General features: G+C 42.5%; 1 protein-coding gene across 2 annotated transcripts; it reads left to right on the top strand.

Moving 5' to 3' along the window:
- The first annotated feature begins 6,875 nt into the window (after nt 1–6,875).
- LOC6533135 lies at nt 6,876–15,635 on the top strand. 2 transcript variants are annotated; one of them, XM_002093825.3, is made up of 3 exons: nt 6,876–7,253; nt 14,088–14,348; nt 14,578–15,635. In XM_002093825.3, the coding sequence occupies exons 1-3, from the start codon at nt 7,161–7,163 to the stop codon at nt 15,358–15,360; spliced, it is 1,137 nt and encodes a 378-aa protein (XP_002093861.1). In that variant the 5' UTR covers nt 6,876–7,160; the 3' UTR covers nt 15,361–15,635. The 2 variants fall into 2 exon arrangements, with proteins under 2 accessions (XP_002093861.1, XP_015049822.1); XM_015194336.3 differs by having other exon boundaries at nt 6,877–7,253; nt 14,575–15,635.
- Nucleotides 15,636–16,920: the final 1,285 nt, after the last annotated feature.

Raw genomic sequence — 16,920 nt, 5'->3', positions numbered from 1 at the left:
AGTAGTTGGGATGAGCACTCGGCGGCTGCAAGGACATTCTCATTGCTTTCCACTTGAAAATCGCATTAAGCGGATTCCGTTTCGCGCTTTTGTCTGGCTGCATCTTCCACTCATCAGATTTATCCTTTTTTGGCAAAAGGAGGCTTAGGAAGGATATGCGATACAGGTGACATTTGGCTGGGGATTAGGTCATAGGTGAGGCTGATGGGATAACAAGAGGCGTGTGTGGGATGCGCTACTGAAATCTGCAACAAAGGGCCCAAAGAACTTTCTTTCCTTTCCCTGAAAACGAAGAACCTTTTGCAAATTGGGCAAAACTTTTCCTTTTGCTGGACAAACAAATCCGAATCGTTTAGCCAAACTAAGTCAAAGTTTATTTCATTTCCGTGAAAGGTCCGTCCGTCAGTCCACTTGATCCATATGTCCTCGAGGATAACTCAATTTCCACTGATTACCCTCATGAGTCACTTCAAACGAGTGAGTGCTATCTCTTCCACCATCTTCAGTTTGTTTGCCTGTCTGGGTGGAAATACATTTTTATGTCTAAATTTCATTAATTCCAAACAAACAGGAGGCGCCCATATCGAAAATTACAAGTCGCACTTCCTGCGAACGGAACGGGATTTTAGGGTCTGAGAAAAAATATCAAATTACACATCCCTGTGCATATTCAAATGTTCGAAGGAGGAAAAGTCTGTGTCTGGCAGCTGCTGTGAGATGGGCTGGGCCATTAATTTCCACAGGAAAGGCGACGGCTAAGTAAAGGATAACAAGCCTAACGACTGCACATGTCTTCATCTTGATTATGCCACATCCTGGCGGCAAACGCACACGTACCAGGACCTCTCAACCTCCGAACTTCTCAACCTCTCTATTTCTCCACTCGTAAATGCACCTTTAAGGATCGCGCCGGAATGTCGCGCCAGGAGGCGGGGAAGGTGTCCTTAGTCGCCGTAGCAGTCAGATTCAAAATCGTTGTCCGGGTCTCGGGGCATATTTTTTATACAACTAAGCTGCAAGTGTGACATTCTCACTTGGCCATGACATCTACTGCGTGGAGCAGTCGCATCCTTTTTCCTTTTGAGAAATTGTCACACATTTGTTCTTTTTCGGGAAATATAACTCTGCGTCTTCGTTGGCTCTCTCCAATTTCACATGATTTGTGTTCCCATCTTTTGTAGTTCATTAATCTTCGGCGGGTTTTTCTCCACTACATGAAATTTCCAAGCTGGTAGCGTATAGGGCAGGAAAATTGGGTCACTAAGGCAGTCGTTAGTTGGTATTGCAGGTCATTAGGTGCTTACATATGAGTAGTTTGCTTCCCCTGAGGGACTGGAACTAATTTTAGGCAATGATAAAACCCTCAGAACCAAGTACATATGTGTAAAGTATAATAATTTAGAATAAAATTTCTTCTCAACAGCTTTACATAGAAGTGCATTCTTTTGAAGCTTCATTAATTATACGAAACTTATGCTTACCGCCTTTGTATGTTGCTTTGACATCCGAATAAAGATTTGTAACCTCTAAGCGTTATCATCCCATTTCGAATCGGTTTTGCTTCGCTATCGTTCCGGAATAATCGCAAATATTCGGCAAACCCCCTAAGCAAACTTCGGCAGCTGTTCGCACTCTTGGGATCCTATCTGCTACCATATCTCTTGACGACCCAAAACAAAGGAAAACGGCACCTTCAGCAGCACACTGCATCTATCAGAGATTTTCCGATCGCGATAACACTTCACTACTTCCGGGAGATGGAAAATGGGAAAATGGTAAAGGGGCTGTGGAAAAAAAAAGGTTCGTAACCGCAAAACGCCATATAGGAATTTTCTCTGGCCTGCTTTTCAGTTTTTCACGCTAGGCTGCGAGTTTTCCAGCTCACCATTTTAATGGGCATGAAAAAGCCGAACCACTCGATACGATACGATACGATGCGATGCGATGCGGTCCTTTCCTATCAAGCATACACATAATAAAAAAGATAGAAAATGTAAACCCTCGTACGCCAATTACGATTTATTTGTCCGCTCTGAAGTATGGAGGTAAATAAAGGCCCTAACCCCCTGATCAAAACCTACCTCTATCACAAATGCTGTGCATTAAAAACGCAACGATCTGTGGTCGTGTTCCACCTTATCGAGCACTCTCGCATTGTGGTTGATTTCTGTGCATAAATTTGTTCGTTGCGGCACGGAAAAACCGGGTCACACTTCGCTATCACAAACTGGCATTTTGTCACGTTTTTTATGGTGCGTTTCGGTGCCTTTTCCTCCAGCATTTTTCCAGCGATTAAGTGTATCATGCATCCAAATATGCTCATTTGATGCGCACTTGGTCGTGGTCTTGGTCTTGGTCGTAGTATTGGTTATGGTCTTGCTCTTGGAATCGGAATTGAAGTGGAATTCTCTTTTTTTAGTAATTGCCGTACAGGAAATTAGTTATTCACATTGGGTTGCGCTTAATTTATGCATCGCTATAATTGTTTGTGCTGCTGGAAAATCGTTTTCATTGTTCGTGTGTGTGTGCGGGGGGAAAACGAAAAGTTCTCGTTAATGTGGGCGTTATCGGAATCATTACGACGAAGGAAAAAGAAAACAAACATTTGCGGAGTTTGGGGAAAAACTCCACATATTTGATATGTAACGAAACGTGTGAGAAATTCCCAAAATCCAGCGGGCTTTTTTTTATCGCAAGAAATATGAATGGGCGGGGCCGCTGGGAGAAGTAAAGTGAAAGAAACTTTTGATAAATGACTGATTGATCGGGAAGCGCTAACTAAGGAGAACGTAGAGTTTTCCCGGCGGCACACACTACCATAAAACCATGTCAAACAAAATTATCGGCGAGACAAGTTAATGTCCTATAAAATATGAATAACGCAAGTTTACCGCTTCTTGTGAGCTAAATCAAAACAGAAATTAACAACAAAAATTATTCAAAATGCTCGGCTGTCTCTCCCACTCCCCCAAAAATGAAAACCCAAAATGATTTATGACAAGGGGGCGGGCGAAAAAAAAGGGGGGAAAACAAAACGAAAACCGAAACAAATAAAACGAGAACATTGAAAATCAACCAAAACGCAAAGCGCAGCAATTAAAAAATCCGTTGAACTTGCCGGCAGTCGTAAACCAAAACTGAAGAATACGGAAAATGGGAAAACCCAAGATACAAAATACAAAATCCAGTGCCCCAGAGGCTTTGACAAGAGCAGAAAACAATTAAACTAAGATTTAATGGTTTTCACACATAATTCTGGGGCTTGTATAAAATAAAGGATTACCAGAGAACCCAGAAACACTTCACTCGCATTTGGAGAACTCCAGAATGCCAGAATTTCAGAATGCCAGAATTCCAGACCACCCCTAACAAATCATTTATAAACATAATTGCTGGAGTCACTTGAGAATCGGGTTAAAGATAAACGATAAATGTGGAAAATCTTTAAGGAAACAAAGGCGCCGCAGGCCAAATGTTCTTTTCTCAATGGAAAAGCCCTGAGTGGCTTTTCCAGCAAACAAATTGTTTTTCGCCGCATATCCATAACTACGTTTTTAACACTTTCCAGCGACCTCCTGCCGTTCAGTGGGAAATCAACTTGGTCGTGTCTTTTGTCAATAAATATCATTTTATTTCTCTTACGCGCTGCGACTATAAATTAAATCAGGAAAACCCAACGACCTGAACAACAATAACAAACAGCAAACGAAGAGTTTTCTTGTAGGCCATTTATTGCTCTCAATAATGAAGCCATTACATTCGGATTCCGATTCCGTTGAGGGGGTGTTATTGTAGTCAATGCTTAAGTGCAAATGGCCATTAAAAACAATTTAAGGGGCGGATCACCATTCTCGGCAAAAGCATTTAGAAATATTGCAAATTACTGCAAATAATTGACAAACATTAAGTGCCGACTGGAGTGGCGGTGGAAAGTCGAGTTGTGGAAATGGAAAGGCAACAGCTGGCTAAATTTACACAACATTCACTTGGAAAAATCAAATGCTCTTGTGTGTGTAAATTGCCGACTTGAAATTGATGTTATTGTGATGACAAATCAACCTCAGAGATGGAAAAGCTTTCTATCTAATGAAACTGCAATTCACACAGGAGTTAGAAGGCGGTTTTCCACAGCTACCAATGTGAGGGGGTTGCACTTGATTTATGTATTCTTTTCTCGAGAGTACCGAAAGTGCTTTCTCATCGATACCATACAATGGGATATTTTATTAAATGCTGCAACCGAATTCAATTTTCGCAACTGTTGCCAAAATATCAGCTTAGCTAAGTGGAAGTTTTTTTTTGGGGGGTGGGTGGTGTTTTGTGCAGAGCGGAAAATTTGAACATTTGTTAAAGCGACTTATTAATGTTATAATCCAATTGTGATTTCCTCTGGCCCCGGCTTTGATATCCATAAAAAATTACTCAGGTTCAGGAGGGTCGACAATGCGGGTAATATTTCTCGTGATCAGGGGTAAAAATATCCAAATATAGGATTATTAGTAAGCTGCCACGTGAGGAGGAGTCCCAAAAAAGGGATTTTAGTTTTTCCAATTGCATGATTTATTAAGGTAGCCTTACAGGTATTAACTGCAGCTGTCCGAAAACTCCACAAACTTCCCAAAAAAAAATAGTTCCAATTAATTGGAAACCCAACCGGATTTTAGTACGAGCCACAAAACTCTTGACGACAGGACTTCTCCAGCCACTGATGCAAGTTTCGTCCTGCATCCTTCATCCTTGCGAAGCGCTAATTAAGTAAACAAAAGGGGAAAACCTCTGAAGCCAAACCGGAGCAGCTCAATTAATAATAAAATGCGAAAATGGGAGCAAGCCAAGCGCAGCTCGTAAACAAGCCACAAAAAAACTTGAACTCATAATTTCCGGAGGTGCTAATAAGTTGCAAAATTATTTTCAATGAAAATGGCTGCGGGAAAATGCGAGGGGGCGGACGTAAAAGTTGCCAGGGCAGCCACAAAGTATAAAAAATTGACTTCAATTAAAGTGCCATAGTTGCCTGTATAAACAGCACACGGAAAAATGAAAAGCGCAAAACGAGAGAGAGAGCGAGCCGAAAGGATAATGATAATTACGGCCAGTCATGGCGGGGGGAGGGGACTGGGAAAATCGGGGAGGTGGTTCCGCCGTACCGACTGCTGAATGAGACTGCAAAGTTTTTGTGTTTATTTTATGCTCGTGCAAAAAAGGAGACCAGAAAAGGACGATGAAAGTTTCAATGTAGTGCGGCTGATAGAGGTAAAAAGGAAAGCATACCAGGCTAGCGGAAAATGCAGCCCAAATGGGTGGCTCTATATGGCTATGGAGCAGCAGCTACATACGATTACGAGGACGTTAAACAAATAAGCAAAAGGGCAATGTGTAAAACCAGCACAGAGGACACAGAGCCAAATGAAGAAGCCAAAAGTGGAGCGCGCATCATTGACACAGACAGTTGCACATCTATGCGGACAAGGACTCATTCAGGACACACGACTGGCATCAAAATAATAGTGGTATCATTTTAATGTGATAAGAAACAATGTAGTTACTCATCTACATTTGAAGTGATATTTGAACATGATAAGCTATTCCAATGCCAGAATAACATATCATATTTTAAGATTTTTATTGATGAGCGATATAAAGTTGACCACAGCTATAAGAGCGCCTCCTGTCAATAAAGAAATGAGGAGTGAAAACTCTGCTGCCGTTTCTGATGCTGATTCTGATTCAGAATCCGAATCTGCTCCTGATTCAGCTGCTGCTTCATTGCTGTCCAAAATGAATGACTCGCCAGCGGGCCAAGTGCCCCGCTCCGTCTTCACCAGCCCCGCCCTTTCCGCCCCATGGAGCAGTGGCGCCACCCCCTGCAACCAAGCAACCACCCAAGCCACCCACACCACCCACCGGGGTCTCAACTTGTTGAGGAGTGACAGACCAACTCATTCACTTGCCCGCTCGTCCGCTCACCAACTCACTCACTCACTCGCACACCAAATGAATGAATGACTGACTGACTGACTTTTCTACCCTCAAGGTTCATCGTCAGTCCGTCAGTCACTCAAACTCGCATTTCATTCCATTTCCATTTCATTCACTTTGCCCGCTGCCCAAAACAGCCTTGTCTCGTCTTTCCTTTCGCTGCTTCTTTTTGTTTCAGTGTAGTTTCCGTTGGTTGTAGTAAATTTTTCTCATTTCGCTGTTTGTTCGAGTGGTTTTCATACCCGGCATTGATTGAGCTGACGGGTATACTGGATTCGATGGATTACGCATAAGAGAAAATACAGTTTTGAGCCTAGGGGTTTTTTAAATATTTTGATGGAATTATTTTAAAAAACTTATTTTCAGTATTCGAAAAAGGTAAGCTATCAATTTTGGGCTGTGACTTTATGTGACAAAGTATTAACAATAAAAAACCATGGACACTTATTGCTTAAGCGCCTCAAGGTAGGCAACGTTTTACTAGGTATCCCAAAGTCGACTTGTCTCACTTTCCGTTTGCTACTTCTATTTGCGCTGTTGCTGTTTTGAGTGTTCCACTGCTGTGTGTGTGTGTGTGAGTGCTTTGAGAACGGCAAATGAAGAAAAATCAACTCACACAAGCAAACCGAATGAGAGAGGCATAGAGTGAACTAGCGGTAAATGCATGAACAACGCCGGTTTGCCTGTCATGAAATTTGTATTTGTATCTCAGCGGCTGTTGCTGCCCTCGTTCCCTTCCATTCTGCCGCTCTTTCTCCTTTCACTCTCTCTCCCTGTTACACTCACCCCCGCCCGACCACCACACCGCACCGCACCGCTTCTTCCACTGCTTCTGCTTCCACGCTCTGCTCTGCGTCTCGTGCTCATTTTCCGTTGTACTTTTTCGATGCAGTCGCCCCGTGGATTTCATTCCCTCTGCGCACTTCGAACCGATCGCTCGTATCGCTCCCGGGACTCGAAATCCGAATACGAATACGACTTCGAATTCGAAACGAACCTATAACCGAAACTGAACACTCGCCGGACTTCGACTGCGATTCAAATTGCATTTACGCGCTAAGTTATTGAGTTGTCTTGAAGGGCGCATAAAGTTCTTGAAATTACGACTTTAGCATATTGTGCTTGTGTTTAAAGAGCAAAGTGTAAACAAACCCGAAGAATTATCTTCAAATCTGAGTAAAATGGGTCGCCTGTTCCAATACAATCGCTTTGGCGCCACGGATAGCATCAACAAAAACATCAGCAAAAAGGATACGCAGCAGAAGAACAAGATGGTAAGAGTCTCAAGATCCCTTACTTTAAAGAACTATTAAGGGTTTTAGATGGATACCTTAAAGCCATACTTTTAGTTTATTAGTTTAAAGAGGTTTAAAGATTCCAAAGAATGGGTTAAATAGAGTTCCTTTTTCTTTTAAGACTTTTTGGGTCCCTAAGGCAGGACTTCAATAACTATGCTGAGTCAGTTTACATTAGCCATCCAATTATATATGATTTATAGACTTTAACTATGTTCCATAGGTATGTACATCTGACAAAGATCTACAAGCAGATACATTAAAGATACTTTTCAATCCTCCAAGTTCCATGAGAAAGTTCTTGCATATACCCAATACATCTCCACAAATATCCATGCCCTTGATGACTCAAGCTGATCTGGTCTCAGTAGAATCTAACAGTCTATGCACATTTCACACTCCCCACACACCATCGAAGTACAACTTTGGGCACGCACACTTAGCACTATCTACAGTGAACTCCCCACCACGTCGACCAGTGGAGGAGGGGCGGAAACGGGGGCATGGCCGTATTCAAAACACGAACGACAACAATTAAAATGATTTAGTGTCACAGATACCACGAAAAACAACAACACGGCCACACCAAACCAAATGCAACAACAAATAGAACAATGACAGCGCAGCATAATAAACTCGACTGTCGACGTAAATCAGTGGAACACTAAATCACATAGGGCCAAATAAATATGATTTGCATAAAAACTAAATCAAAGTATATATATATGCAAACAGAGGGGGACGATAGTGAGCGAGCTAAGCCCAGCGTAAATCTGAATACAAATAAATCAAATTGTAAATGCAGCCTGATTCCCGATTCGGGAATTGAAATCAAAACATATGTTGGCCCCATAAAGATAGTGATTGATTCGAATTGACAAAATGCATTTCTATATGCAAACAAAGCGCATATGTTATTTGTTTTTGATTCGAGATAAGCGCTAACTAGGCTTTACCGTCTAGTCGCGATGCCCAAAAGGCGATAGGCCCTATAACGATAGCTTAATTAAGACAAACTGCCTTGGCAGCTACCTGAATGCAAAGTCAACTTTTCTTTAAGACCGCAGCTACTTTGCTTCACTAATCTCCTTATTTGACTTGGCAGCCATCCATCCGTAGATGCTGCACACACTCACAGATACAATGGCATTTGTAACAATGCTCCGACATCTGAGCAGCATTTATCAAAATATTTGTTTAAAAGAACAACGACGAACCACGACGAGATAGCGACGGGTAGAGAGAAAAGTTTGTAATTTTAAACTGAATGACAGTTTGCATTTTGCCTCCGCCTCCTTTTATGCCGACCTTTGCATTTTTCATCCAGTCATTTTTCACTGGAATTGACACCCATCTCCTTCTGTATCTCGTCTCTCTGGACTCCCTTTGTTTTGATCTATGAAAATCCATCTTCCTCGCCTCGCATTCAATTTTAGGTTTAGGTGTAGGTGTAGGTGTTGGTTGTTTTGGCTCCCAAAAGGATTGTCTTTTGAAACGGGAAGTCTGGGTGTGGCCGCAACAGGAGTTGTTTTACCAAGAAGCCACGAGGCCCACAAAAGAGACTTCTTCAAGCTGAAAAGTGCAAGAATGCGCACTCTTGTATCCCTTAGATCTTCGTGTATAAATCGCTCGACACCTCCCCGTAAACCCCACCGCAACGCATCCGTTATCAAAATCTATTACCAGACACACACACTATGTTTACAGAGCCAACTGGCTCTGTGCTGACAAACGATTTCAATTAGCCGGCTCGCAACAGATACAAGACATCTCGCCTATCGCGGGTCAAAGATACAAAACGGAATCGTCACGAGCTGCAGAACCGAGAAATCCACATATCCACATATCGAGAGGGACCAGAACTAATAAAATTGTCACACAACTGGCCTGGGTCTGTCTGTCTGTCTGAGTTGACCATATGCTGTCTGGTTGGCGGAAGGAGGGAACTGCAACCATATTGCTAGATTAAAATCGGAGACAATTAAGTCGGAGATGATAAAATCGACTTTGCAGCGGGTTTATTAAAGTGAACTGCGCTCGAGGGGTTTATGAGGCCTGCCAAAGTGTTTATGAACAAGAGATTATTTCCCGGATAAGTATTTGATTACATTTCATTAGGCTGGCACTTTTTAATTAATTAATCAAAGGGAAACTTTCTCAAACTCATCTCATATTCCGCTTCAAGTATAACAAACATTTATCAGAGGCAGTATCATGACCCATCTGCATCAGATATAATTAAGTAAAGCGCGTGGAATGTGAAAAGTATTTAAATAGTAAAAAAGCACCATCTATCACACAATTAATGGAAAATATGGAAAGACATTTGATAAATTTAAGATATCTTTTTAGCCTAATTTGTTATAAAATATGCATCGTTAGTTAAACTGGGCATGTGACTACCAAAGTTTATATCATGAAGTTGTGCCATACGAATTTGGAAAATTCAAAAATCAGTTTCCGCATACACTTTCCCGAACAGACAATGGATTCAAGTGACTTGTGCTGGGGAAATCAGGCCGAAAGCATTTTCCTCATCGTGTGGCTTATGATGCCATGCTCTGGTGCCTTCAACGCCCTGCCTAAGTGGATTTCCTCGACGGCAGAGATCCCGTGATGGGCCTCATAATTCTCGATGAGATGCAGCTAAAATTAAATCAACTGCTGGCGACGATTAGCAGCAATGAGCTGAGGCATTCAAATTCTAAGGCATTTTAATGCACTTTTCCCAAAGAACTCTCGTAGAACTCGTCTCTGCACTCCCTTTTCAAGGGCAGTGATTAATGTTTATTTGGATGCTCGTGTTCTACACATGTATTTTACATGCAGACTCTTTGATTTTTCGGGTGATGCCCCTGGGGAGGGGAAAAGGGAACGCTAAGGATAGAAAATTAATTGCACCGCTTGTGAGTGCATTTAATTAGGAATTTCCAAGCAGACGCCTTGTTCACAATGCCCCAAGATTTATTGGGGAAAAGTGCAATCTGCAAACTGCAGGCTGCACAAATTGATGAGCATAATTAAATAGCCGGCGACTGCATTCGACTTGCATGCTATGTAATTTATGCTCCATATTTTGCCCAACTACCGCCGAATGGCCACGTCGCTTTGAGTAAACAACAATTTCACTTATTTTCATGCCGTCTGCCGTCTGCCGCCTCGACCATCAACTGTCTGCATTGTTATTTTTACGCTCGACTCAATATAAATTTTCGCCCCTCTTCGTTTTGTTCGCCACATGCCACGCCATGAAAATGTAATGCAAATATGCAAAAAAGCTTTCAACGGTATCCGAGCCGCCCAACCCTCAATATCTCTTCTTTTTGCAGCTCCTCCTAGCCCTTGTTCCCTATCCCCTATCCCCTATACCCATCCCATCCAAAACTCCTCTGGCTGCAAATAGTTTTTGGTTTTGGCTTAGTCTGGCCCATCAGCCGGCAAAAGAGAACGGAGTACTGAGTACTGAGTACCACCGAGTACCCAGTATAGAGAAGCTAGCCAACATCATCGTTATCACCAGTCAGTTGTCCGTGTTTGAGTTTCATATGGCTTCCCACCAAGGATTTGTGTGCATTAGACGACTAGACTCGGGGAAAACTATTTGCAAGCCCAGTTACTAGACTTTCCACACACACACACACACACACAAGAGCCGACGTATTGGAGTGGTACAGAAAGTTGTCAGAGTCTCTAATTAAATTGTTCACCATCTCTCAAAGTGATAAAGTCCAAGAGTTCATTGCCTGCTCTTCAAAAAACTTGAGATTCATCTCTTGAACAACCCACGCAACAAAAAAATAAGAAGAAACCCCAAAGCGATGTGCCCATAAAACGCAATTAAAATTTCAACAATTTTCATTTGCATTTAATAAACCCATCAAAACGGTTTTTAAACACGCATAAAACAAACGGCTGAAGGGAAACAGCTTAATTCGATTCACATTTCAATAAATTTTTATATGACCCAATTTTTTACACCTATAAAAATGCCGCAGGAAAATGAAACAAAGGGAGGCCCATAAAAAAAAGCCAATGCCACACGCCACATGTGTCTAAACAAAGGATTTTCCAGCCAAAGGCAAACCTAATTGTAATAAAAAACTTACAAAACATACCAAAAAGCTGAAACTATAAACATTTTTCCTCGCGTATAAAACTAAATTAGTGAGAAAATCATTTTACGAGCTCCCCAAAAACGAACTCGTTTAACCAACTAAAAGAAAAACCAACTCACTGAAAAACCGAATTTTTTTGGTTCATTGGTGGGTGGAGGGGGGAGAAATGTGTGCGAGACGTGTTTTAAAAAATGTCATAAACTACTCGTAAGTCCATGTATCTCTGACATTTTGAAAGCCCCGACACGTGTGTCCGTGCTGGGATCACTTTGAGTTTCTTTTGGTGTGGCATAAAACTGTCAAATTAGCTGGAACTAAAAGCGAGATGACTACAAAATATTCAGAAACGCACGACTAATGGCGCGGAGCCAAATGAAATATTACTAATTTCGATAGTGAAATGTCTTAAGGAATTTTACAAAAATTCATTGATACAGTTGCTGCAACATTTTTTTGGAGTGGGTGGCATTTTAGGGGGTGGCAACTGAATTGGGCGGAGTTTTAGTTTTGGCAGCACAGCTGCTTTGGCAATTGCCCAATTTGTGAGCGGATAAGTAGCCGGTTAGTCGGTTATTGCGGTTGCAATTTAAAAGCCACCAGTTTGCCAGTGAAAACCACTTCCGAAGGTGGAAAGTTGTGGGCTGCTTGAGTGGTGGGGTGGTTTTTGTTTTTCAAGACCCTTCAGCAGCTGCTTGATTTTCACAGAGCGAGCTCAAAAATTCAGGCATATGTCGGTGGGACCTCAAGTGGCGCACAAAGGAAACATTTCAATAAATTCATCGACTCACTCCGGGCACTTCAACTAATTTCTGTACCCCCTCTCTCTCTCTCCATCTATCTAAATGCACAATAAATGAAAATTTAACAACTGTTTTTATAAGACCCAAAAGGGAGAAGACCAAAGGGTCCTCTTTAGAGTTATACCTACCTTCTTGTCCGTCAGCTGTCGAAGGTGCCTCGATTCGGTTACCTGAGTTTTTATTGTAACACATTTTGATTACGAAAATATGCTAACACCTCGCTGGCCAAACAAAAGAGCTCTTTGGCCAAGAATGGAATGGAAAGCCGGCCCGAGGCGCTGTTTCATCATCAATTAGAGCTCAACCTTTCCGCGGGGCAGGATCGGAATATAAAACCAATTGGGTCGGAGTCGGAGTTGGAGTTGGGGGGAATAGACCTATGATTATTGCATTAGCACGAACACCATCAAAGATGAACAGGGCCAGCACGCCAACACCTTTGGGCCACTACTGTGTGCTGGATTTTATTTCGATCCCAATTTTCTTTGGGCTCTATTATCATTGAAATTACAGCACTGTTCCCTATTCTCTTGCTTGACTCGGACTCGGATTTGGACTCGGACTGGCCGTGCATAAATTAAAACTCATGTAGCTGGCAAGAATCGTAGCCATTAAACGCTTGTTGCCCCATTGTGTTTGATTTAAGCCGATAAAAGGTACACTTTTGAGGCATTTCACGCCGCTTTTACCCCACAACTTTCAACAGATTTATGCGCTGCGTGGCCACATCAAAGAAAACTCTTTTGCCTCTTTTGGCCATGGCTCGTTGGCCAAGAATTAATGTCCAACCGGCCAAGATGTAGCAACAGTTTTTTCGGGGGTGAAGGGGCCCTTCATGTTTGTTCACATATAAACAAGATATTGGAAATGCAAATCAATGGGTATGGGATGGTCTGCAACGGAAGTTCTATGTCTGCACTTCCTTTGTTTGCGTTCCCAAACCACTAATTTATTGAATGTGTTGAATTATAAAGCCCCCAGCCACTCCCAATCGAATTCAATTTCGTAATCCCACTTCGAGTTCTACCTGGTCGTCGGATTTCCATTGTGTCCTGCACTCCTTTTTCAATCGATTGCTCATTATTTTGCCATTTTTCCTTCGAGTGTGTGTGCGTGCTGAAGGGTGCAATGCATTTTGGGTTCACAATGCACAAAAACAAGGGGTGAATCTGAAGGGTGAAGAGTGCTATTGCACTTACGGGAATTACGGGAAAGGTAAAGACGACGAGGTGGTGGCAGCCAAATCCATATTCAATGTTCCGATTCAATGGACCTTATAAGGCACCTTCATACTCAGATTTTCATTTAGCGTACTTACTAGAAATTATTATATATTTGGTATAAATATTCCTAACTTTTTCGCCTCAAGCAAACACCGACTAAAGTGTTGAATGGTGCCACGTAAAGGTGAGAACTATTTAAGCATTTTTAAAGCGAAAGTAGGTGTTGAAAAAACAAGAACCCACTAGCAACCCTCCGCCAGAGCGGCATATGAATATTTTATAAACGAAATGAAAGGCAAATACGAGCAGGGAAAACAACGGACTGGCAAATTGTACAACAATGAACAAGTAGAGCAAGCGCATTACAAGGATATCACAGCAGCAGTGACCCAAAAGCATTAGCAAAGCAGTCATGGGGTTTTTAGAGAAGGGAATGGGAACGAAAATAGGACTCAGAATGGGATTGGCTCAACAAAGGCGAAAGCAGAACAAAGCCAGGATAATGGGATGGCAGTGTGTGTTATCTGCGTGGTTCGTTGCATAAGAGTGTTCTTCGAGTGAAATGGGAAACCCCGACGTAGATAAGATTTATAGGGACAGTCCAAACATTTTTTCTACAAATTTCCTGACCAAAACTAACAAAAAATATCCATCTTGTTTGTTCTCGCCCGACAGCTACGCAATGCCATCAAATGTCCTGGCTATTCGGACATCTATGGTCAATACAATACAAACTCGTCCTTCGAGAAGTGCGAGGAATGGAGCAACAAGCTGCAATTTCCAGCCGCCGGAGAAATGGATAAACAGGAACCGATCCAGAGTCGCACACACAAGGTCTACGACAGCATGAAGAGTTTCCTGCAGCGAAAACTCTTCGCGCAACCCTCGCACAAGGAACAGATCTTGAACGAAGAACCTACGAGCGATTATGATGAGGTGTGTATAGTATAAACTTATAATGTTTTAAGAACTAGTCTACAATTAACAAACTAGGAGACCCCTTTTTCGATGTGAGGTCTATGTGAATTAACATTTTGATATGCGGAACCATTTTGGGCTAAATATTGTGGGTAACCCAAAAAGGTTTTCATAAGTGCTATCATGACTTTAGGAACCCTTTCCTTTGAATGGTTATTTAATTGGTTCTTCTTCTTTCTTTTAGCAGGACCTTCTCGACTCCTCGTACCACGCCGACGCGGAAGAAGAGGAGGAGGAACGCGATGCGGACTGCAGCTGCAGCTCCACCGGCAGCAGCACCACCAGCAGCAGCAGCCCAACCACGCCCAAACGCTCGCCCCAAAAGTCCCTGCTGTCCCTCAACTGCTGGCAGAGCAGTCAGCCGAGCAGTGACTCCAATCCCGAAGAGGAGGAGGAGGAGGACGCAGAAGAGGACTCCGATGCAGGGATCTCCGATTGCTGTCAACTTTTGGCTGAGAACTCCCCCAACACCATGAGCAAACGCCGCCGAGCCGCACCTCTCTTCACCAGATACATCAGCGCCCACCAGAACTCCGACGACGATGAGGACGAGGAGCCGGAGCTCCTGGCATGTCCGTGGTATCAGCCCAGAATCACAGCGAAGGCAGCTTTGGAGCATTTGCAGCAGGCGACACCTGGAAGCTTTCTGCTGCGACGCAGTACTCCGCGGCATTTCGAGCTGGTGCTACGACTCGAGAGGAGCAACAAGGTGAAGACGTATCCAGTGCAGTCCACCCGGAACCAGATGTACCGCCTGAAGGGAGCGAAGAAGCAGTTCACCAGCCTGAAAGCCCTGATCACGCACCATTCTGTGATGGCCGAACAACTGCCATTGGTATTGGATATGCCCAGGGAGCGTCATGTGGTGAAGCCGTCATCTGTGCGCTATGCAGATGACTTCGAGCCACTGGAGTCCCTGCAGCTACTCGGCATCCTGAGGAGTCTGCAGGCCAAAAGCATCGAGATGTAGAAAATAATTATTACGCGGGGTTTCATGGGGCGGGTCAAATAATATCGAACTGCAAAGGGAACGATAGGTGAAAGTAATTAGGAATTTGTTTTGTTCTATGCATAAGTACATGTGATATAGTTTACGGAATTGCGGGTCGAGCAACCCTTGAATTTAGTTAGGACTACCAACTACCAACTAATTGAAATATTTTGTATCCGACATAGGGATAAGTTTTCTATTGTGAAAGTGTAATATGAATAAAAATCAAACAATGGCATTCAGCAAAAACGCAACCCTCACGAGTTTAATGTATCCACGCCCCGGCAATCGATGGGCTTCCTGTTTCTGCCCCGTCCACCAGGAATACCCTCCTCCATGGATGAGGGTTGGCCAGAGAACGCTTCACTTACATGTGATTAGCGATTCGAGTGGCTCTCATTAATTTTTCAAGTGCGGCTCGTGGAGCTCTCGACGCAATTCAACCGGCAACATGTTGCTGGCAACATTTTGGTGGCATGAATAATTAGAGCCACTAAATTAGCTACAACATTCTGGGGGATTCCCTTCTGCATTGCAAAGTGTCGACGTCGCACGCAACTGAATAAGTTATGTGCGCATATCAGGGGCATCAACACGGAAAAATGTTTAATTGTTACAAAATGGATTGAATAATCCAGTTTTTGGCATTATTTCTGTTGTTTTGTACATAGCAAACATTTTACATTCCTTTGACATAAGATACTTTTTCTACACACGCATTCTACACCCCAATAAACTGCAGGCCCATAAAAGTATGCTATGGTTTCATTACAATCCCGAATTATGATGAATCCTAAAAGCAGGCAGCTCAGCGGAAAAAGGATAAAATAACAGAGAAATAAGCAAAGAAACTCGATAAACCCGTAATTGTCATGGGCTTAATAAAACTATTTGACAACATTGCCAACAATTCCCAATGTTGGCACTTCGCTAAGCCATTTCCTGTTTAACCAGCGTGAAAAACAAGCTTTTTATGACCCATGATTGATATTGGATATTATTTGCTTTGGTCAAATAAAGGCCATAACTCAAACGATGCACACAATTGGCAGGCAAGTGCATAAAATATTAAAATATAAACTACAAATATTCGCATTGACAGCAGCTGGACAAAAGCCGGACGAACTTTAACCCCAGAGGCCGTAAAAACAAAGGACCATTAACAATAACGAGCGCTGCGAAAAACATTGGCAAACAAATTACAAATAAATGGAAACGCTGACAGCATTAATAACGTTACATCATTAATAAGCGAATCGAAATGAATACAATAACTGAAAGCGGAAAATGTAATAATTATGACAATAAATTAAGTGTACGTGGGGTTTGGTTTCTCTTAGTTGTTTATTTATTTAACTGGCGCCAGTGATTTCCGATTTAAATCGAAGCCACCCAATCATTAATTGCCTGCCAATCTCATCGACCGCAACATGGGAAAATTTCAATGAAATTGTCTTCAAAATAACCAGAGCAAACTGAAATGGAAATGGCATTGAAATCACCATTATTTGGCAGACATAATACTACATTTGTGTATAA

This window comes from Drosophila yakuba, chromosome 3L, assembly GCF_016746365.2.
Source record: "Drosophila yakuba strain Tai18E2 chromosome 3L, Prin_Dyak_Tai18E2_2.1, whole genome shotgun sequence".
Taxonomy (NCBI): domain Eukaryota; kingdom Metazoa; phylum Arthropoda; class Insecta; order Diptera; family Drosophilidae; genus Drosophila; species Drosophila yakuba.
The sequence above is the reverse complement of the archived record's forward strand: the minus strand, read 5'-3'. Positions and strand labels throughout refer to the sequence as shown.

Excerpts from the sequence above, each read along its gene's own strand:
- LOC6533135 (XM_015194336.3), top strand. The coding sequence starts at position 7,161 with ATGGGTCGCCTGTTCCAATACAATCGCTTTGGCGCCACGGATAGCATC. Across the intron at positions 7,254-14,087 it reads CGCAGCAGAAGAACAAGATG|CTACGCAATGCCATCAAATG; the intron begins GTAAGAGTCTCA and ends CTCGCCCGACAG. Across the intron at positions 14,349-14,574 it reads CTACGAGCGATTATGATGAG|CAGGACCTTCTCGACTCCTC; the intron begins GTGTGTATAGTA and ends TCTTTCTTTTAG.